Raw genomic sequence first — 23,412 nt, forward strand, 5'->3', positions numbered from 1 at the left:
CCTCCTGTTCTCTTCCGCTCTCAGTTCTCTGATGACTGAATATTACTGAGGGCTGGTGCTTCATTATCAGCGCTGTAAGTGATCATAATGATACTGAAGCTGGCTTATATGTTGATTATTGAGGGTGTTTATGAAGCCGCTGTGATGTTCAGTAGGTTAATGTCCTTGAGTAAGGACTTAGATAATAAACTGGCCTGCTGGTATTTTAATGAAGGGATTAGCTGAAGGGACACCATTAGTGGGTAATGAATTATTTTAATTATTTTTTTAATTGGTAAGGGAGGGTATGAGGTGTGTTTTTTTATTTATTTATTTATTTTAAATTAATCTAAATTGTACATATAACCTACATAAGATACACATTTAGCCCTACATATAACGCTAACTGTTACCTACATTTAGCATAACACGTGTCTATTGACAGCAATGCAAATAAGGTAAGAAAAAAGTCCCGCCATTTTTTTAATTAATTAAATGTATATAACCCCTGTAGGTTATATCTTTGCCTATATACCTAGATATGTGTTTTATCAGATAAAAAATATTTTAGCTTAATTAGTAAGTTTTAATATATGTTTTAAAAAACCTTCGAACATAATGTTTGTAAATAATCTAGCTAACTATGTTATATATTTAGTAATTTATTTCCTAATAAACAACACATGACTGTATATTAAAGTCACTAGATTAAACAAACTAGTCTTTCACTGTATTAGGAATTATTTGACATTTTCTAGCTCACCTAGCTATCTAATGTATTTGCTAACATGCTTTCTATTTCAAATGCTGGATCATGACCAAAGGTGAATAATTATTTAATCAAAGGTTTACAGACTTAGATTAGCTACTTGGTAAAACAAAGTGCAGTTAAATAATCTTAGCACTGAGCTAGCTAACAAACAGCTTCCTATTTTCTCGTAGAAAGAGCTTGAATATTGATTTAAACTTTTACAACCTGTAATTAAAAGAAACTGCCTTCCTATACAAAACTATACATACAGTTCCAGTCTAAAGTTTGAACACACCTTTTCATTTAATCTCTTTCTTTATTTATTTTTTCCTACATTGTAGATTACTATTGTAGACATGTAGACGTTAGTCAAGAAATGTTTTAAGGAAGTGTTTAAATGGGTTGTGCTTTAGCATACAAGTTAGCTTGTGCTTCCTGTGGTAGACATAACTAAATCTGACTGCAGTAGATCCCCATGCTGGCAGCCTGGACTTTATCATTCCTGCTAATAAGGTCAGAATATTTTAACACCTGTAGACTGAAACTAGAAAACCTGATGTGTAATTTATTAATAAATCAAGTGTAGGCCATTTAGGTTAGCTGTGGGTTGTATGTCTGTACTGTGAGGCCTATTGTTTAAAAAGACTGCACAGGTGGGGTAGAGTATATGAGTTCATCACAAATTAATATTATTGTCTTAGAATTAAATTCTAATTTAAATGTAGCTTTGGTTGAATGTGCTTCTGTTGGCTTCCCTTTGTCAGACTGAATAATCTGTAGCCTAATCTGGCAAGACGAGAGGTCTTCCAAATCTGGGTATTTAGGGTACGCTGGACAGACTGATGGAACGTCTGTCTGTCTGTCTGTCTGCCTGCCTGTTTGATTGCTGCTTTGTGTGTGTGTGTGTGTGTTTTGTGTGTGGTGTTCCAGCCTAATAGAGGACAGAATTATCCTGCTGGTGCCCGAAGCTACAGATAATGGATGCTTAGCCATTGTTCAGTGCTCTGCAAGATAATGGCCCTAGATTAGCTATTGCTGTTAGACCTATTTTGGATCAGAACCCCCAATTGCAGATGTAGCTCTGTTGTAAATGTGGTTTAATGTTCAGAACATATTTTGAGAGATTAGCTTTGTTTTGGAAAGTCCTTCATCTGACCCAAAGCTAAAACGATAATATTGTGGTTTAACATCCAAAGTACAGCTAGAGCCCAATTGAAGCTTTGTGATTCATTCAAAGATCTGTAGATGCCAAAGTCTTCTAAAATCAAGGTTTATTTCATCCTTTTCCACAGTAGCATATTTTATTTTTAGATGTTGCAAGAATGGTGTCAGGATTGCATTCAGCCACTAGAGAATTAGTAAGGGCAGGTATTGATGTTGGTTCATTAATTTTAAATCATAAATGCTACTCTGACTCATCCCAAAGGTATTGAATGTAGATCCATCATTCCAAGAAAGGCAGTTGCACACAGCTGTCACCCTCTCTGCGATGCTTGGTAGTGGGAGGGTTGACCTTGAGTTTATATATGTGTGGGTTTCTGATTGAAGGCTTCATGGGTTTTCCACTCTAATGCACCAGGTTCATCTAAATCAGAATCATTGAGCTTAGTCAGGTTTTTGACAAGAAATATATATATTAAGAAATTTCTCTTATCCTTTTTGGTGCCTTGTACCTGCAAAGGTAAATTAACATTTAGCATCCCATACAGAAAATTATAAACAGTGTGACCATATAAGCACATATTATATATGACGTTTAAAGGTAAATATATATATTTTATGCATACTAATGTCTTACATTGGGCACATGCATAATATATTCATTTACCAGTTTGGGTCACCTTAAGCCTGGATGCAAGATGAGATAAGGTTGGGCATGGATGCATACAGGTTCCATATAATGGCATCCTATAGCACATTTACCCACAGATGTTGCAGCTGGTCCTGTAGTTCCTGCACATTTTAGCTTGCTAAAGCTGGGGTCCCAGCTGGTCCCATACATGCTCAATTGGCAATAATTTGGCAACCAGACAGGCTAAGGAAGTGTTGCAATCTGGCAGAGACGTTCCTAGAAAATGATTTCTATGTGTGCACAAGTATTGTCCTGCTGAAAAATACCTTTAGGAAGCCCTGTTGTGAGCCAAAACATACAAGGGACACTGATAGCTCAACTGTATCTTTACTAGTGGGTCAGACTGTTGTGTGTGTGGCTGCCTAGATGGTTTCTACAAGCCCCTGGAGCATTTTGTCTCTTCCCAGCAAAGGCAGGGTTAAATCCACACCACCAAGCCTCTATATTGTCATCTGATCCCTAACATTCTCTGCATTTACTCTCTTAAGATAATCTGGGTCTGAAGCAGTCTCGGTTTCTTGTTCACGACACCGCTGCAAAGAAGACAGGATAAGTACAATGTAACTGTGGGCCATCTGCTACCACATTGGTGTGACTGCTGTGCTAAATATGGCATCTGCCTTCTACTCTTCACACTCTTGCTCGAAATCACTGCCTAATCAATTGCACTGCCCATCCCCCAATACACACACTTGTGTAAGTATGTGTGTGACCTGTATTTGAAAGGTCAGTGCTATTTGCTCTTTTCATAGACCAGTGCTGTTCTGTTCACCCCCTTATTGGCATTCGCACACGTGCGCACATTCACACCAATAACTTGGCTCTTCAAACTAAGAGGGGCTGGATGAAATGTACTGGTTTGCAAGAAAAACAGAAACAGGAAAATTATTCTTCTGGTATCTAACAAGTGGAACTAAACCAGTGACCAGTTCCCAAGCCCTCTTCTTTAACCTCTTAAGCAATGTCTGCCCCGTTTTTTCGTTCTTTTAGTTAAAAAGTCGAATCCCAAACAGAACCTTGATTCGCCCCCAACTTAAAGATGGCTAGTCCTGATTACTTGTTCATGACACCACTGCAAGCAAATGTGAGGGTAGCGGACTTATAAAATGTCTGTTCTGTTTTTCCTCATTCCAATGATGCATCCCCTTCAGAGACTTTTTTTTTTTTTTTTGGAAAGAAAATTCCCACTGGAACTTAACAAAGGCAACTGACCCACTGACCAGTTCCCAAGCCCTCGTCTCTAACCCTTAGACCATGGCCCCTGTTTTTTCTACTTTCTTTGGTAAAGTGAAATTCTCACATGATATAAGGACCATCCGATATCTTCACATGCTTTATAAATCACAGGAACAATACTTTAATTCGATGGGGAGTTAGGAAAAAAGGGCATTTATTAGTGTCACTCTCGGAGTAGTGAGTTTTTCCCATGCTTTGCATTTGCATAAAAATCCTGGTTTAAAGTGGTGCTCTGCTTACAAGCATTCCAGCATTCTGTTTGTAACCATATAGACAGCACTTACTCAAAGCCATAAATTCAGTGCATATAAAAGGGTGAAGGCGGACAGTCAGAGCAGTAGAATGAATAGGGAGAAGTTAGGAGGGTTACTCGGAATGCTGATCGTGTGTACCAAGGCATGGTGTTGTGAAACCTGTTATTAGAATTTGAGGAAGAGTGGAAATAGAAGTAGCAAGTAACAAAGTATAAAGTACATTTTTACCCAATTTGGGAGGCCAATGATTAAATCCCATTACATATGAACTAGGGCTGCACGATATTGGAAAAATGTGACCTTGCGTTGTTTTTCGGTGATATATATATATATATATATATATATATATATATATATATATATATATATACACCCACGCGCTGTCTAGCGGCCGAGATCTGGACCGACCGAGAGCCAAGTCAGCCAAGCACCCAAATCCGAGGAAAACAGGAAACAAGAATATTCAAGCATTTAAATGGCTTTTTAAAAGGTAAATAAGGGCATTTTCTGGGATTAAAAGCGTGATTCCGGTTGTTACTGGAAAAATCTGCGCAAAACTGTGCGGAACTGAGGTGCACAGCTTTGTACAGGCTATTTGAAACCTTATTGACATTATGGATTTTAGAAATGCCAATTGCATAAATGGTCTAATGGTAACACCTGCCTCTTAAAACCAGTAAATAACAGGAAACCGCAGCTCTGAGGTACTAATTACTAATATAAGATAAAAAGTTACACAGACACACAGAAATTGTCCAAATAATGGCCTATATGTAAAAAAACAGGAGCAGACAGATATTAGTATTAATCACATGTACAGGAAATCAGAGCTGGGAAACAAAACTATTGCATACATGTTTGTGTTAATAAATAAAAACAAATATTAAATCTCCTTTTGTAAAGATGATTCTGCAGTTTTCACCTTTGTTTTTGCTCAGTGCTTGTATAAATCCGTAATTGAAATTAAATACAAAGATTTGTAACTTTAAAATAATAACTTTAAACTTTTATACTTCTACCATCTCAAATATCTTATCTTGTATAAAAGAGAAGTTTAGAAGTCAGGCCTTGCTTAATCACTAAGCCTTTAGGCTTATAGTGGGGCCACCTTCATATGTGACCGACCAACCAGTTAAAGAGAGTTAATGAAGGATATGAAGTTTCCCAGTATTTTTGAAGTGTCAGCAACATTCCTGTAGCTGCCCATTTTCAAAACCCCGACGCTGGCCCACAGAGCTAAAATCGGAACAGCTCCTCCTACCTAAGGTCAGCGGTCAAAACCTGGTGCAAACAAAAAGCTCTTTAAACTTCTAGCACAGCTTGGCTTGACCCACTGTCCCTCAGATGGGAAAAATAAAATTCTTGATTCTTTTCTATGTTCTGGCACCAAAGTGGTGGAAGGAACTATGGTTAAATGAAAGGTGGGGTATCACCACTGATTTCCTGGATTGACTTGATTCTGGTTCTAATTCAATTCAATATCGATTCATTAAGGAATATTTCAGCTACAATATCAGGTTATATTTGGATGAAAAGAGATTTTCAGAGAACTAATGCTGTAATTTGGAATTTTTGGGTTTGTATAAATTGGTATCAAATAAAGATTGATTTAGATTATTATTATTTTTTTTAGACACAGCCTTACTAAAGACCCATTTATTTCAAGAGTACTTCAATATTAAATGCTTGTGATTGTAGTTTTGGAATTTAAAGAAACTTGCGAGGTCTTAAAACAAAAGTGGTTGTTTTGTGACATCCTAAAAGAACCACTTCATGTACCTTTTTTATATTTTTAGTAATTAGTCTTAGGTCTTCAGCTGGATTAATGATGGAAGCAGAAAAAATGCAGTTGACTTTGGCTAAGCTACGTTTCCCTGGAGCTGTGTTTTAGTGTTTCTAGGAATCTTTTGTGTGTGATTGGGCCTCTGGCTCTGCTTTTAACTAATGGTTTGTTCGAGGAACCTGTCCTGTGTTAACCCATATGAACAATGAGTGTTCCTAAAACACCAATAAAATATATTGTTGTTTTGTAAGAACAAGGTCAGTAGAGTGAAATGAAGGACACCCTACAGCCTCAGCCAGTGGAGGACTGTGAATGTGACATTTGGATCAGGAATCAAACAACAAGTGATTAATATGAAATTATTGTTGTTTAATGATCTCGTTTATAGGTACATCTGAAATTTAATTAATTGAAATCTATTTATTTCAGTAAAAATTAAAGTAAAATTATTATTATTATTATTATTATTTCTTATATTGTTAGATATTTTAATGTCTTACAGGTAGTTTGTGGAGTTTAGGGCCATGCCCTTCCTGAGCAACCAGTGGTTATACTGGGAATACATCACTGTATTTAGTGTACATTGAATCAGTATGTCGCAAGCAAGCTCAGTGTTCATTGAGAAGCTAATACTGATCTCCTCCCTTCTGAAAGTAATGTTGACTCAAACCTGTTCAGTAACATTAGCAGAGAGGGGGGAGCTTCCCAGACCTGACACTTTATCCCATTCACGATTACTAGCTTCAGGTGGCTTCATTCTGACGTCATGGTTAATGGAGCTGCCATGAACAAAGCTCGGGCAGAGAGCCATGTTTGCTAAGGCTTTTAGAGTCCTGCCTTTAGTACAAATGTGTGTTTCTAGGAAAAATAATCGCTGGCTAATTTCCCTTATCACAGTCGCAGTAGTAATGTGTGTGAATGCCATAGTAGTGGGGTTTTCCAGGAATGCTGCTGATAAGGGGCTTCTGAGTGACAATGCTGATCATCAGCTTAGTAACATATCCAGGTAATAATGTATATTAAAGTCAGAAATCTTCCTAATACTGAAACATTTTCTTTTACTATATTGATGTTAAATTATTGTCCATCTCTATATGTCTGCCTGTCTGAAGCTAGTGTGGGCAGCCAGCATGAAATCTTGTTGAGCTTTGCAAGCTAGCAACTTGCCAGTGAACAGTGGCAGTAAAGCATTTAATAAATCAGCTCAGCTGAGTTGCAGTGCTGACCCTAGACCTGCTTCCAGGGCCTGATTTATGCCAAGGACACCAGCACTGAGAGACTAATAAAAAAGGGCTATTCTGGGTGTTCCTGTGACTGTCGATACTTGTTCGGCTGTACAAACGTGTAGAGAAAATAACAAAAATGCATTTAAAATTTTGTTTTGTAAAGCAAATTTTTTATTTTTTAAATCTGTAACCTTTACTGTTTTGTACACAATACCTTACCGAGACCCTGAATTGTATAAAATAATAAAGCAACTAAATAAATAAAATAAAATAATGGTAATGTAATGAAAAAAATCTACCAAAAAAGTAAAGTGTTTTATATTTAGCGCATGCATATAAAGCGTGCATATGAATTGTAAACATAAGCAATTATACAATAATTATAATACCATATTGTTTGATACTATTGTCTATCATTTTAACTTTACTGGAGAATGGTGGGGGGGGGGCTTTTAATGAAGGTTTGTAGAAAAAATTGTTTTATTCCAAGTCATTTTAAAGTATTTTTATTGGTCCATTTATAAGAGACATGAGGGACAGCTGCTATGTTACAAATTAAAAATCGACAAAACTGGATCTATTTGTTTGTGTATGGCTGTAATGTCATAGCATGATGTATCTCATTATGTTAATTACTCATTTAAAAAAAATAGTAAAATAAAATAAAAAATAACTGAAAAGGTGACGTATGAAAGCCATAGACTGATTCCAGACATAAGATCTGCTGGTTTAAGTGCTTCTCTGTTTTATTATCCCTGTGGCTGCTCTGGCATTTGCTGGCAGTTCTTAAGTGATTTTTGTGGCTGAGCAAGATTGCATTGAATTTTTTTCTGAAGTAATTTGGGTAACCGCTTTGCCTCTTGCAGCCTGAAAGCACTTCTTAATCATGGCGAAGGATTGTTTGTAGTTCTTGAATAAGCAGCAGAACTGTGGCGACGACTTGCGGCTAAATAGACTAGATGTTTTCTTCTTTCTTTGGGAGTGGGAGTGGGAGAAGTGGCTCACAGGTCCGAACTCGTTTCGCTCCTCCTCAAGCTCTGACCAAAACACTTACAGAGCTGGGTTTTATTTTCTGACACACTACAGAGAGGAACTGAAAGGGCAGTAACTAAACTGAAACATAGTTTTATTTACTGAAATTATATACAGACCAAGATGAGATTTACTACAGGAGTCTACATATACAATATGGGATTATTATGGGTTTGTTATTTGGGTGGTGGGTTGTTCCCAGCACTGCAGTGACACTGTCATGGTGGTGGTGTGAGAGTTTGTGTGCTTTGTTGCAAGAAGTGTATCAGACACAGCGGTGCTGTTGGAGTTTTTAAACACTTCAGTTTCACTACTGGACTGAAAATAGTCCACTGTAACCACTGATACAGGTTGGAGGGGTTGGTGATTCACTACCAGTGAATGGTTTAGATTACGGTAGATGAATAAAACTTACCTCCATATGTCCTTCCCACAACAGCGACATGTTGAATGCTATCCAGTTGCCAGATACTTAATATCTTTCTGATAAAAAAAATTCAAATGTTTGCCTACACAACCCGTGCAGCAACAGATAACCCACGCTTTCCTGCCCTGCTTCTCATCCCTGAGAATTTTATTTTCATCAAATTAAAATCGATTTCAGAAATCCTTACAACCACCTGAGACATTTTCAATCAAATTTATCATTCATAGCTACTTAGTACTTTTATGTTATGAATCACACTATTAAATAGGCTCTTTGACACTTATTTCAATAAATCAAGGTCCACGGCAAATATAAAAAACATAAAAGACATATAAAAACACGTAACCAAACCAAGGATACAAAAGGATTACAAAAATTACAGATTAACATAAAACAAACATATAACTTATAAACTGATTAAAAAGCAGGAGTAAAAAAAATACTATATGCAAAGGATTAAACAGAAAAAAGTATATACCGGTAATACATTTTTATTGTATTATAATATCTCAGGCCAGTTTTTGATGCTAAGTAAGAATATTGTAATGTGCTGAGTTACTAATTTGCTACATGTTGACAGGTCTGAATCAGTTTTTGACCTTTGTGAATCGATTCAGAATCGTTCCTGTTCAAATCGAGATGCATCTAAGAATAAAAAATTCCCCCACCCCTACTAGACACAGTGTTTTAAAAGCTCCAGCATCACTGCTGCACCTGATCCACTCATACCAGCACAACACACACAACCACACCACCAACATGTCATTGTATCACTGCAATGCTGAAAATGACCCACCTCCCAAATTACAGCTGCTGTGTGGTGGTCTCTCCTGATACAGGACTACAGTCTGTAATACTAGAACTAAAAATTCCTCCTATATGTTCACTGCACAGAGTAGCTGTATAAAACATAATGGTTGTCATAATGCTGTCCGTGGTTGGTATTTGTGTATATGTGGTGTAGTATCCATGGAAAAAGTGGGTATGGGTTGGGTTTGGCCTTCCTGAAAGTTCGAGAGTGCTGAGGATTCAGATTTGTTTTACAGACTCTTAGAATGGAGGATCTAACAAAACCTGCCAATTTAATTACAGTGCAGTAGAAATTGCTCATTGTGTACTTAGCTTTTCTCCTGTTCTGCCCACTGGAGTCTTTACAAGTCTTTGAGAAGCTGGGCATTGGTTTATTAGGAGTTAAGCATTAACATTTTTTTTGTTTGTTTCTACCCCTAGCTGCCCACATTCACAACATAAACGATGAGGACTAAAGAAGGAGCACCCTCAGACCGGTAAGTTGAGCTTGGTCATTTCAGTGTTGGCAGGTGCTATGCAAATGAGTGAATTTGTTTAGGGTTGTAGAGCTGATGTAATTTGGTTATGAGAATTAACAACCCCTTTAGTAATCTGAAATGGTGTTTGCTTTAATATTTTAGATCATATACCTGTGTAACTACTGTGTAATAATCTGTTCACTGTTACAGATTCATAGTAAGTTACCCAGGCAGGGAAAAAAGTATAGTTTTGATTTATGTAGGCCTGTTAAAATAATAATTATCAATATGTAGTTGTATCTCACTGCTTCTTGCTAATGTAGATATTATCTATTATGTTAACTTTGCAAAGTAAGCCCATTAACATGAATGAGTTGCTATATCGACTATAGTAAAATATATCTGTTTTACTTTTGTAGGACATTTAAACATATTTAAATATATTTAAATATATTTAAATATTTGACATTTTCCTAGTAATTAAATCATTTGCTCTTTTGCTTTATGTTATTACATTCTCGTTATATCACTGACATAAAGTCTTAAAGTGACTAGTATAGTTTATCGCAATTATATCTGATACACAATTTATGGTCTACAGAAAATTACTATGTTGAAACAATATATTGTGCTCAAGCTGGTCAAACTTGTTAAACTGGTTCAAAGAGCAAGAACAAGCTGATTTAATCAACAAGACTAAGCTTGGACAAATTCAAGAGTTGGTTAATGGGCTTGTTTACAGTTTGGGTTCTTTCTTTGATGGTCAAAGTGGATGAAAAGCTAGTCATCCAAGCAAAGACCAGCTTAGACTACTATAAAAAACTGGATTCTAAAGCAGAGTTATATATTTTTTTCTTTACAATGTAACTAAGGGTTTAAGTGTTATTTGTGTGTGTAATTTGTACTAGGAGTGAGAAAAATATTGAGATACGTATTATTGTAGTTTATGATACTTTATCGATATGTTGCAGTAAATAAAAATGTTTTTATTAAAACAGACACTAAACTCCATAAGGCTTCATTTACTAAAACTTCTGCTAATAACATGAATATGGGTGCGAATAAATCCATAATTCCTGGTGTATTTTATCCTCTTTAGTAACTCAGATGCCGTAAAGTATTGTAGAGAGTTGTCTTGCGATATATTGAGAGTTGCAGATTCACAATATTGTGTTGTGATCGTTATACTGGGCAGTATATTGTTATATTGTATTGTGAGATGCCCTGTGATTTTCACCCCTAATCTTTATTCCATACTGCTTTAATCATTCTTTTGTCTCTTCTCTGCTCTAACAGTGTCTATTTGGTCGGAATCATTTTCTTTATCCTTGGACTGGGAACTCTGCTACCATGGAATTTTTTCATGACTGCCTCCATGGTAGGATTTTTTTTTTTCCTCCTAAACAACAACAGCACCAAAGTCCAAACCCAAAATATCTCTGCTTTCATGCTTTTCCAGCTGTATTAAGAATAGCTTATGCCCTGGTGCTTAGTGACGCTGATTTGCATGAAAATTGTGTGCTTGTGTTTTTAGGAAAAGCTTGAGGCATGCACAAAAAAAAAAAAAAAAATCTAGGTCACCTCTTTATCCAGCTCATCTAGAAGTTGTGTGGTGCCGCGAGGACATTGGGCGTTAATGGCGGACACCTGTGGTTTTATGGATTAGTGAGGTTGTTACACCCTGGGTCAAGTATTTTCCTGAAAAAGGGGATTTTACTTAATCTCTGCCCAGTCCCCCGTGTTTCAGCTCAAAAGGTTGAGCTTGTGATGTTGTTTTTAAACAGATTTGTACCTTAGTCAGTCAGGGGCTTATCTGCAGTGGTGATAAAATGGGCCTAAGTGAGCTGAACCTGGGTTTTGTAAGAGCATATGATTTGGTTTTGCAGATTGTGCTTAAGGATTTAAGTCAGTGCATGTCTCATGTGAGTAGATTGCTTAAGAAGAGACTACTCAGATCTGGCCCACACTTAATACTTTTACATGGCTCACATACCGCAGTGGAATGACTGTGATTTGAGCCAGTTTAGCTACATTTATTCTAGTTTTGGTCCAAAATGTAAATTACAAACATTCATGGTGCGTTGTGTTTGGGCCACATAGAGTCTAATATTGTATAATAATGACTAGAATGAAGACTACAGTTGGGCAGGCTTTGGCCCACATACTTTTCATATGGTAGGTTGCATTTGGGCCACAGTTGGAATTTAATAAAAAAACAATAAATGTCTGACTACAGCAATGCCCGTTTCAGCCCAAAATGTACATGCTGTACAAACATTTTAAATGGTAGGTTGTTTGTAGGACACATTTATTGCCGAGTCTGAATACCATGACAGACCCTGAATACTGCTGGCTGTCAACCATTGGAGCACTTTTAGGCCAAAACGATAAATGCCATACGAACATTTCACATGGTCTGTTGCATTTGGGCCACATAATGTATGACTTTCTACAGCTCTACAAACGTTTTACATGATAGTTTGCATTTGGGCCAAAAAGTTGGAATTCCATCACAAACCTTATATTTTTGCGCCAGTTTTGCCCTGAACTGTAATTGCCATGCGAACATTTAACATGATAGTGCCATTTGGTCAAAATGCGAGCTTTGGTTCAAAACATAATTCAGTACTTAATTTCATGTTAGGTTGCATTAGAATTGCATTACAAGCCTTAAATATGGCTGCCTGCAGTTGAGCCCAAAATCATTCAACATTTACATAGTTTTTTTTTTTGGTTCAGAAGAATCAGAATGCCTTAAATATGGCTGGCGACTGTTGGGCTACATTTGTCTTAAAACATAAATGCTGTAAAAAACATTTTGCATCGTTTTTGGGCTACATCTAACCTATACATGCATAATCTGGGTTATATTTGGCCCAGAATTATCTGCTAAGGAGAAAAGCAGCCAGAACTTTTTTTTACAGTGTTTAAAAAAAATATATATTTGCAGTTACATGATGCAGCTATTTGTATTTTCAGTAAGTGGCCGATTTATTAGAAATGCTCACATATTCCCTCACTAATTGGCACATTTATAAGAAACATCATCCACATGAATGCATTTTGTAGCACATATATATTCCTGCACAGTCCATCAGTGGTAAAGGACCCCAGCTAGGACCCCACAGCTGATCAGGTATTATTTGCATGGTGAACTGTTCTCAGCACTGATATAAAGATGGTTTAGTAGTGAATGAATAAATCTCACAAATCAACACTGCAGTGTATAGCAACTCAGTAATAAGCATGTTTGTTTTTACAGTATTTCAATAACAGACTGAGTGGAGGGAACACGTCTGAGTCGAGTAATGGAACAGCTACTGCCAGGAAGGAGTATTACTTCAACAACTGGATGACTTTACTGTCCCAGCTGCCTCTGCTGCTCTTCACCCTTCTCAACTCCATCCTCTACCCACGGTAGGAGACGGTCAATAAATCACAGCAGCAGACATTATTACTTAAACCAATTATAGTTATAACCAATAATACTTTAAAGCATCCTCAGGGGGTTAATATAAAAGTTTTTTTATTTTTTTTATTATTTAGTAACTACGGGCAATAATGTAGTACCTACTATGAACAATTGTGTAGTTGCTCTAAATTAAGTGATTTAGTCATTAAGTTTTCTGTAGTTACTGCATAGCTTGTTGTAGAGTAGCTCTAAATTATTCAGCAAGTACTGTGAATTGTTCCATTACAGTATAAAGTAATTATCCATTTATGTGTAACTACTGTGAAGTATTCTGTAAAACATATTTTGTAAATGCTTTAAATGATGCAGTAACTACTATGAATAAGTTGATAACTTTTTCAAACTTTTCTGTAACTACAATTAAATATTTATTACCAATCATACATTATTTTGTCATTTCTAAAGTGATTACATAACAATTAAATATTATTTCATAACTGCTATGAATTATTCAGTAACTATGATGAATAGTTCCCTAATTTTTTTAAAAAGTACTGACTTGTTTGGTAACTGTTCCATAATGATTGTGCATTATTCAATTACTGCTGTGTTTTCTTATAGTAACTGCTATAAATAATACATTATTGTGAATAGTTAAATAATACATTTAATGAATACAATTTTTGATTCTTTGTTTTGTAACTAATACAAAGAGTTCTGTAACTATTACGGCTTCAAACTATGAAATAAGTTGCGTATGTGAACAATTTAGAAACTGCTGCACATAATAAACTAGTAACTGCTATTAATTATTGTCATGGATTATGAATGAAATACTGTGAATTACCATTTTAAATGTGTGAGTAGATTTGAGTAAATATGACTTGTTCTGTAACTAATAGGATGAGGATGCCATGGTGTTATTGAATACCTTGGGAGCATAGTGTGTTTCCTTCCTGCTGACTCATCAGCAGTATATTGCGTCACTAAGAGCCTTCTGCTCTGCCAGCTGTAGACTGTTCCTCTCTTTGTTTTAATCATAATTAAATTGTTCAGAGCTGTTGTAATACACTCAGTGTTTACACACTAAATTAATCCTGTTATTAAAGTTATTAAACAAAAGAGAGATGCACTGAATATTTGGCAACTGAAAATACTTTAAACTTGTATAGTTTCAAAGAAATTTTCACTTCTTTATAGTAGTTACTGAAACATTTAAAGCATTTACATAATAGCGTGCAAGTGTTGCAGAATAATTCTGAGTTTGCTGAAATATGGATAATACTTATCAAATAATTTATATTAGTTGAGAAAATGGAGATAATAGCACTGTGTATTGGAGCAGGGATAGAACAGACATACGGCAGGTTTAATAAGGGAAAGGGGTAGTGAGAAAGAGGGAGAACAAGACAAACATGAAATGAAAATTTAACGAAAATCAGTGAAAACATTTTGCCAACTTTAGTTCAGTTTTTTAAAAAGATTTAAACCATTGAAACCATTTTATTCACACTGTTTAATGCAGGATTTCGGAGAAGGTGCGGATAGCAGGCAGTCTGGTTTTTATCCTCATCCTCTTCATCCTCACTGCCATCCTGGTGAAGATTCCCATGGAGGAGGACCAATTCTTCTCCATCACTATGGCGACCATCTGGTTCATAAACTGTGAGTGACCTTGCCAGTTGTACTGTTCAAACCTGATTTCAGCTCAAATCATTTATAGTGTTTCTGTCTGTCTTGATGACGTTTTTGTTGGACAATATATATTATGGACAATATATTAGCCCAGAAATTGTGATTAAATTAAAATGATGATATTGATTGTAAGACTGTCATTTATGTTACTAAAATAATGATTTCATATTAGCAATGTATTTACGGTTTGTTCATATGTAATTGGAAGTAAAATACAATAAAAAAAATAATGAAATAATACCAGAAAGAATACTTATTGACGATAATGCACTTTCCTTGGGAAGAATTATACAGTTATTGAGATCTACTACTCATACATTATTACTTCAGTGTCTATTTACTCTCAATTTCTCTCTCTCTCTCTCTCTCTCTCTCTCTCTCTCTCTCTCTCTGTAGCATTTGGAGCGGTGCTGCAGGGCAGTCTGTTTGGTTTGGTTGGACTGCTGCCTCAGAAGTACAGTGCAGTATTTATGAGTGGACAAGGTCTGGCGGGAACCTTCGCTGCCCTTGCCATGCTCTTCGCCATCGCGAGTGAGTCTCACAGACTGGCAGACACTCAAACATGCAGCACTGAGCAGAGGTCTTAAATCTGTGTTTACGCTTCACAACCATAACACAGACACACATAATGCAGAAAAATAATGAACAAGACCATTTTGATTTTTAACGAAAGTAGGTCAGCAACACCCAAACATAAATTTGCCAAACCTGCTCTTAGGTGATGCTATATTACATATTTAGGACTAAATTGGTGTTTGTAAACATGACTGTAATACTTAAATGCATGATGTATTATTTTTACACAGTCCTTTCGTTTTCATAAGCTCAAAAGCAATTAGACAATTAATAGAACCATACATATAAGGTTGTTCATGTGAGTGTGGATGAACATTTACTGGGTGTTAACTCAGAGATGGGTATTCACGTTTATGTTTTCATTTCATACAGTACAGTGCATTTATTTGTTGTATTATGTTGATGCTATTGGATGTGTAAATGTCCTAAACATGACTGTGCATACTGTTGATGTTTCATACTAATGCACACATCTACACAAACACTGTTAAATGATTTTAATTGTTAATATTCGTAAAGTATTGTGCATGTATACAGTACATATATTAATCATATGTTTTTGTGTGTCAATGCAACAGGTAAATCAGATGACGAGACTGCTGCTCTGGGATATTTCATCACTCCGTGTGTGGGGACTCTAGTAACACTGATCAGCTACCTACTGCTGCCCAAACTGGTGTGTCTTGTTTTTTTTGTTGTTGTCTTGTCACTTTTTGTTGCATTGTTGTACGTAATGTTAAGTAATCAATACAGTATGCTTTAGAGGTGTACAAAAATAGATCAAGGGATTTATAGTAGTATTTTTGTTTTGCAATACTGGATTGATTTTCAAAAAATATTGTATTTATTTTTAAATTTACTTTACATGTAAAGTGTATTGTCAAAAAAGTGGTTTATTTTGTGTTTTGTTTAAAACCCAGACTCTAGAGTAGTGTTGTACTCTTGTCATTTGAACACACTGTTCTGGTTACATCATATAATTCATAAAATCTGAGAAAAATAAATCTTTACCTTTTTTGTGAAAAGTTTTTCAAAAATTTGAATTAAACAATAGCAGTATATCACATTGCAAGTATTTCAGTGTAATGCAGTATATGGAATTATAGCCCCTGTGCAGTTATGCGTATCATATTGACAAATCCTTGGCAGTACACTGCCCTAGTCATGGTTTTGTACAGTAAACAGCTCTTTGTTTTATTGTTTTTCAGGACTTTGCCAGGTATTATCTGAACAGCAGTAGGAGTCAGAACTATGAAATTGATACTTCTCACCAGCTGCTCCCTAAAGGTAAAGCTCACATACTTCTGCTAACGATATTCCTGATCTCAGTATTTCTCATCTACCTCAATAATATCTATTATGTTTTCTTTCTTTTGGTGTTTGACCAAACAAGTAAAAAAACTCAGAGAATCACAGGGCATCTCGCGATACAATATTATATTATCACACTACTATAATTCTTTGATACTCACACCAAAAATGATGGGTTTATTGGTGTCAGTTTCACAGAATCAGTAACTTCAACGAGGCATTAACTTTAGTAGGTCAAACTGGTGGGAGGTGAGTTTTAGGGAGATTATTGCCTGTGTTAAAAAAATAAAAATACAAAAATAAAAGCAATATTTGATGCGTATCAACGTATTGATATGTATAGTTCTGCTCAAGATGATACGATACAAGCAAAAATGAGTTTAAATCCACATAATTCTGTTAGGATGCTATCAGTCTTAGAAAATTCACCTTTTGGCACTTTTACTAGATTTAAAAGCTGGATGTACAGTTTACTTGATTCTGGTTCAAAAGCACTCTGCCATAATGCACTCATTCTTTTTGGGTTTGCTTACTTTTCATTATATCATTATCTCAATCCCGGTCACGCTGCGTTCGCCGTCTAAAGGAGCAGTAAATGCAGCCTTTGTTCCTGCAGTAGCTGAGGAACAGTGCTGCACTGTTGTTTCATTACAGCAAGTTTAGTTCCTAAACAAACTGAGATTCTTTATTCTCAGTGTGATGAGTGACACTATCTCTCTCTCTCTCTCTCTCTCTCTCTCTCTCATTCTCATAGAGACGCCTCTGGAAACCACAGAGCTTAATGGCCATGCAAACGGATCTGTACCTAAAGGAAACCCCAGCGGTTCGGCCAGTGAGGATGTTGATGGTGGCAGGCAAGCCTTCATCAGTCTAGAGAATGCTGATGCTAAAGAGACTAAAAGCTCAGTCCTGGAGGTGTTTAAAAAGGTGAGTGTTGCCTTCACCTCACTTATAGCTTCATTCAGCTCTAGATATCACAGCAGCCATCTAGGAACATAAACCACCAAACAAATACTTAGCAACACCATTGCAACCACTAAGAACCACATCAGCTGTGCAACCATTCTGACTGCTTTTTCTTCAGACAAGGGTTGTGACTGAAATCGCTCCCTTTTCATGTTTTAGAACACTATTGAGTATGTTGGCCGTTTTTTTTGAGTGTCGGATCGTGGAATTAAAACATGATTTTGAGGGCACTATGAACTCCGATAATGCATCAATTTATAATAAATATCTGCATACTACATGAGCTAAATGTGATCCAAAATTCACAGCGAGTCTCGCTACTCATCAACAGATAGCAGAACGAACAGAGCATTGTTAAATTGCCGTCCAGATACAGCACGAAACAGCTGATGTTCAGCATATAAACCATATAACAATTAGTTATTTTAGCAGGGCCTTAAAATTAAATGCTTTATCTAAAATACTTTTAAATATACATTTAAATTATAATAATTTTTTTATCTGTGTATTGTTTGTGTACTGTAAGGTATGATAGGACACATGATCCTATATAAGAAAAGTAACTACATGAAAGTACAATTACAGGCAATTAACCTACAACACTGAAGAGTCAAATTTTTTCATAAATTTTGAGCAGTCCTGGCATTGGTGGGTTTTCTACGGTGGCCGAGAAAGCCCAACGCAGTGCAAATTGAAAAGCGCTGCAAAAGCACAAAACACATCCATCAAAATTACAACACAGGCGCAGCAACTAGAAAAACGCGCTGCAACTAGAAAAACGCGCTGCAACTAGAAAAACGCGCTGCAAATAGAAAAACGCGCTGCAAATAGAAAAACGCGCTGCAAATAGAAAAACGCGCTGCAAATAGAACCACAACACAACGGAAGTGAGTCACAACACAACGGAATTTTCCCGGGGGACCTTAAAAGATACTGTACCAGCTAAGCTGCGTCTTCAGTAACGTCTCGGACTTCACTATGTGTACAAAGGACAATACGTGGCAAACAAGGCGTTTTGTGAAGCAGAACTTTTAATAATATGCACACAACCGTGGTAATCACAGGTAATAAACATAACTTACTTTTCAGAAGCTTGTTTGCCACTTACTGTCCTTTGTATACAGCAGGTACAGCATCTTTTAAGGTCCCCCGGGAAAATTCCGTTGTGTTGTGACTCACTTCCGTTGTGTTGTGGTTCTATTTGCAGCGCGTTTTTCTTTTTGCAGCGCGTTTTTCTATTTGCTGCGCCTGTGTTGTAATTTTGATGGATGTGTTTTGTGCTTTTGCAGCGCTTTTCAATTTGCACTGCGCTGGGCTTTCTCGGCCACCGTAGTTTTCACCTGCCAAAGTGAATTTTCTCCAGTTAATTTCAAACAAACCCAATTTGGCGTGAAACCCCCAATCTGGCAACATTGCGAGCCACAGTTTGCTGTTAATTTAGCAAGTTTCTCTGTATAGTTTATTAATGTGAGGCTAGGCCTGGACAATAATTCGATATCGGTATTTATCGCAATAAGAAATGTTTCCGCTCGCGGGTCCTCGAGGCCGGCCGCGGGTCCGCTCGCTCGGCCGCGGGTCCGCTCCTTTGCCGCTTTGCTGCAAATTGTGCCGGAGAGTGCAGCCGACCAGCAGCGGTAATGTTAATACATCTAATCTGTTCCACCACTTCAAGCAACTCCACTACATACAATATTTTTCTTATACTGACTGAAGCACTTCTATAGCTTATGTTGTAACTAAGTTATTCATAGTTGATAAAGCCTGTAGGTTTGTTTATTTGACGGGAAAATCTTGTTGCTTTTATGTATATAAAGGCTTCTTGTATTCTATATCCTAGTTGAAACACTTTTGTTTTAATCTGTTAAATTTGTTCACAAAGAATAAGAAGCTCTGCCTCTGTTGTAATTTATATTTTTATTTGTAATAGTTATATAGGCTTATGTTTGACAGGGATGTCATGTTATTATTTTGCTATATGCAAATAATATTGAGCATTGATTTATTTTGACTACTTTTATTTCTAAAGTAGTAAAGTTTTTGTGAAAGGAGGTTTCAAAGACTTAAATAAACATTTCAGACAGTAGTAGGTACAGATTTCCATTAGATAGATAGATAGATAGATAGATAGATAGATAGATAGATAGATAGATAGATAGATAGATGTGCATATAATGAGGGTATCTGATGCCAGCCATACAAAAAGTGCAAATACACAGTTATATAATAATTTAAATCCGCAGTGCTGCAGGGATTGCAGGGCTTCTTAGCAGTTTTCTGAGGTCTTCAAAGTATTTATATCGATATCGAAATTATATCATATCGACCGAAATTTAAGGAATATATCGTGATATACATTTTGGCCATATCGTCCAGCACTATGTGAGGCTTATGTTTCTAAACAGTGCAACGTACCGTATTCTATGATCAGCACAGCATCTTACTAACTTTATTTTATAACTCCATCATCTGTGTGTACAGAGTTTTAAACACAGTTTGGCCGCTCACCTGTGTTTTTAAGTGACCGGTGTTGTTACATGTAAATAATGAGGTAGTGTAGGAATTCACTAGTGTTTTCACCACTACTTAGCAAGCTAAAATGTCTCTCCCTAAATAGCAAAATACTAATGAGGGAGTAGGGAGCTATTTCTGTCACAGCCAATGTTCTCTCATAGTTCTAAGTACAGCTGTCTTACCCGCATGCCTGGAAACCCCAGCAACACCACTGTGCTTAATGGACTCTTATCAGCACCACACTCATCTCGTCAGTGTCGCAGTTGAGCTTAAAAAGGACCACATTCTAATAATATCTCTGTATTTGTTGTTTGTTAAGGATTTACTTGGACGGTCCGTTGTGGATGTCTTGTGGATGTAAATGGTTCTCCATTGAAAATAACCAGTTTTACTTAAGTTACATGGTTAAGGTTATGTTTAGGGATGCTTTTATAGTTAAAAGGTTAAGTGTTAGGGTTGACCCAAGGTTACATTTGGGCTTATAGTTAGGGGTAAACTCCAAAGAAAATTCCAAATAATATTTTACATTCACCTTATAGTTCAGTAGCATTTAAAGCGTATCTGAACTCGCTTGATTTTAGATCCCTACTAAAAATGCAAAAAATGGGAGGGTTGGTTGGGAGGGGCCCTGTGTGATATATGGGTTTAGGGGTGGGGCAGAAAGGAGAGCTGATGGGGCAAAGCAGTGTGCCTCAGATGGTTGGACGTTATCTGGGGCGGTATTATTGATTGATTGATTTGCATATTGTGAGTCTCTGTGTACCAAAGTACACGGAAACCTCATCCTTGCCTAAAGCACAGTTGAACCTGAGAGGGTGCTGCAATTAAAGCACTTTTTTAAGATTAGGAAAGGTTTATAAAAATCTTAAGCAGGACTTGTTTGTTTCGCTAAATGGTGAGCTCTATGAGGCATATAATGGACTATCTAAATAAAACAATATCCAAATCACATTTAGTTATTTAGTTGAGAGTGAAGAGTAGAGGTCAGTGTTCATTTTTTGTTATAATAAAGATGTTTCTCTCTCTCTCTCTTTGTTTATAGATCTGGGTGATGGCGTTCTGTGTAACATTTGTGTTCACGGTCACCCTCTCTGTGTTCCCCGCTGTTACAGTGGACGTGAAGACTGCTTATCCAGGAAATTGGGGTTAGTTCACAGAATCATTCACACACTAAACACACACTTAATAAAAAAATATTCAATAAATCTAAATATTTATAAACCTTAACATGGTTTTAAGGGAAATGTAAACTCTCATAATGCATCACAAATTATAGTAAATATCTCTGCATGCTACATTAGCTAAATGTTATCCAAAATAAATTGCGAATGATGAGCTACTAGGGTTGCCAGGTTGTTACCAAATGTGTAATGTGTAAAAGGTATTTTGTCTTGTGGTCATTAGCTTTGCTTGATATTTATCCTGATTAATGTGTGCAGACTGTGTCTGGATTGCTTGTGCAGCTTAAGTGGTTTGTGGGCACACGCGGATCCTAGACTCTGTGTTCACAAGAGTGAGAGTTTTTTTGCTAAGTAGTTAGCTAGGGTATCCCAGGCAGTTACTATGGGTGGTTGCTAAGTGGTTGCTGTGGTGTTGCTGAGGTATCTCAAATTTTTGCTTTTGGATTGCCAAGAGGTTACGTTGCAGAGGTTTCAAGTAACCAAGTACAAATGCTTCGATACCTTACTTAAGTAGAATTTGTCCCCTTACATTACTTAAGTAGAAGCTTGAGTTTGATACTACAACTTTTACAGAAGTATTTTTTTTTGTTTTACATTAGTATTTATACTAATACCTGAGAAATGCATGTCAAGTCAAGATGCAAGAAGCTTTTATTATCTTTCCATCTGTTGCAATGTAGAACAAACTGTACAACACGGACAACCAAATGCAAACATGCAAAGAATTGTGCATCATAGAACTAGAACACTTTGTTAAATTGTCTCATGTCTGCTGTATGCATTAGACAGAACAGTGCGTCATTAACATAGTACAGTCTAAAACTGTGTAGTCAAGATAAGGTGCAGAAATATGTAACATAGAGTAACATATAGGTAATACATGATCACAGCAGTTACAGGCAGGTAACATGTAGAATTTAGTGGAATTTAAAATTAGCAGTAATACTTTTACTGTCAATACTTTAGACGCCTGTGATAAATTGTAACTAGGTAATTGTAACTTAATGATATCTTGAGCTTGCAGTGTTGTGTTTAGATGGTTGCTGTTATCCCAAATTGTCACTATAATGTTGCTAGGTGTTGCATGGCACTTGCAGTGCACAGCCATCATGATCTGTATGTTAGAACAGATTTATCAAACTTCCTGTAAGTGCTTAGTCTAGTCTGTAGGTTCATAATTGTGTAGAATTGTACAGATCAAGCTTACTACAAGGTTAATAATTAAATATGCTCTCTCTCTCTCTCTCTCTCTCTCATCATCAGAGCCTTATTTCATTCCTGTGTGTTGTTTCCTGGTCTTTAACGTGATGGACTGGACCGGGAGAACAGTCACATCTCTCGTACAATGGGTAAGTTACAGTAATGCCATTTTATCTTTTATTCCAGTTGCTGTGAGGATGCTTAGTGGTTGCTGTGATTTTGTAAAAAGGTTCTAAGCAGATGTTTTATCCCAGGCAGTGGCTGTGGAGTTGCTTAGTAGTTGCAGGGTGGTAGCTGTGATGTTGCTAAGTTGTTCCATGTAGATCTTTTCTCCCAGGTGGTTGCAGTGGGGTTGCTTGGTGGTGGCTGTGGTTGCAGGCAGATGTTTTGTCTCAGGTGGTTGCAGTGGGGTTGCAGGGTGGTGGTTATGCTTTTGCTTGGTGAATCCAGGCAGAGCCTTTTATCTCAGTTTGTTGCTGTGGAGTTGTTGGGTGTAGCCGTTGTTTTTCCTAGGTGGTTCCAGGTAGATCTTTCATCCACAGTTGTTGCTTTGGGGTTGCTTGATGGGTTGCTAAGATGTTTTAGGCAGATATTTTCTCCCATGTTGTTGCTGTGGATTGTTTGGGGGTTGCAGGGTGGTGGCTGTGGTTTTCCTAGGTGGTTCCAGGCAAATCTTTTTTCCCAGGTTGTTTCAGGTGGTGGGTGTGGAGTTGCTTGGTGGTAGCTGTGGTGTTTCTTAATTTTTTTTAGGC

General features: G+C 36.7%; 1 protein-coding gene across 2 annotated transcripts in view; it reads left to right on the top strand.

Moving 5' to 3' along the window:
* Positions 1-23,412, top strand: part of LOC103041365 (equilibrative nucleoside transporter 2) — a 28,500-nt gene that overhangs the window by 244 nt on the left and 4,844 nt on the right. Inside the window, exons 1-11 of one of the 2 annotated variants that reach the window (XM_022681916.2) lie at positions 3,057-3,142; positions 9,771-9,826; positions 11,105-11,186; positions 13,071-13,225; positions 14,746-14,885; positions 15,312-15,446; positions 16,070-16,167; positions 16,700-16,778; positions 17,557-17,729; positions 21,322-21,424; positions 22,724-22,809. In XM_022681916.2, the coding sequence (XP_022537637.2) occupies positions 9,795-9,826; positions 11,105-11,186; positions 13,071-13,225; positions 14,746-14,885; positions 15,312-15,446; positions 16,070-16,167; positions 16,700-16,778; positions 17,557-17,729; positions 21,322-21,424; positions 22,724-22,809 (1,083 nt within the window). In that variant the 5' untranslated portion in view covers positions 3,057-3,142; positions 9,771-9,794. Of the gene's footprint in view, positions 1-3,056; positions 3,143-9,770; positions 9,827-11,104; positions 11,187-13,070; positions 13,226-14,745; positions 14,886-15,311; positions 15,447-16,069; positions 16,168-16,699; positions 16,779-17,556; positions 17,730-21,321; positions 21,425-22,723; positions 22,810-23,412 lie in introns of those variants that run through there. The other variant, XM_022681914.2, reaches the window with a different exon arrangement.

The sequence above is a fragment of the Astyanax mexicanus genome, chromosome 25 (assembly GCF_023375975.1).
Source record: "Astyanax mexicanus isolate ESR-SI-001 chromosome 25, AstMex3_surface, whole genome shotgun sequence".
Lineage (NCBI taxonomy): Eukaryota > Metazoa > Chordata > Actinopteri > Characiformes > Acestrorhamphidae > Astyanax > Astyanax mexicanus.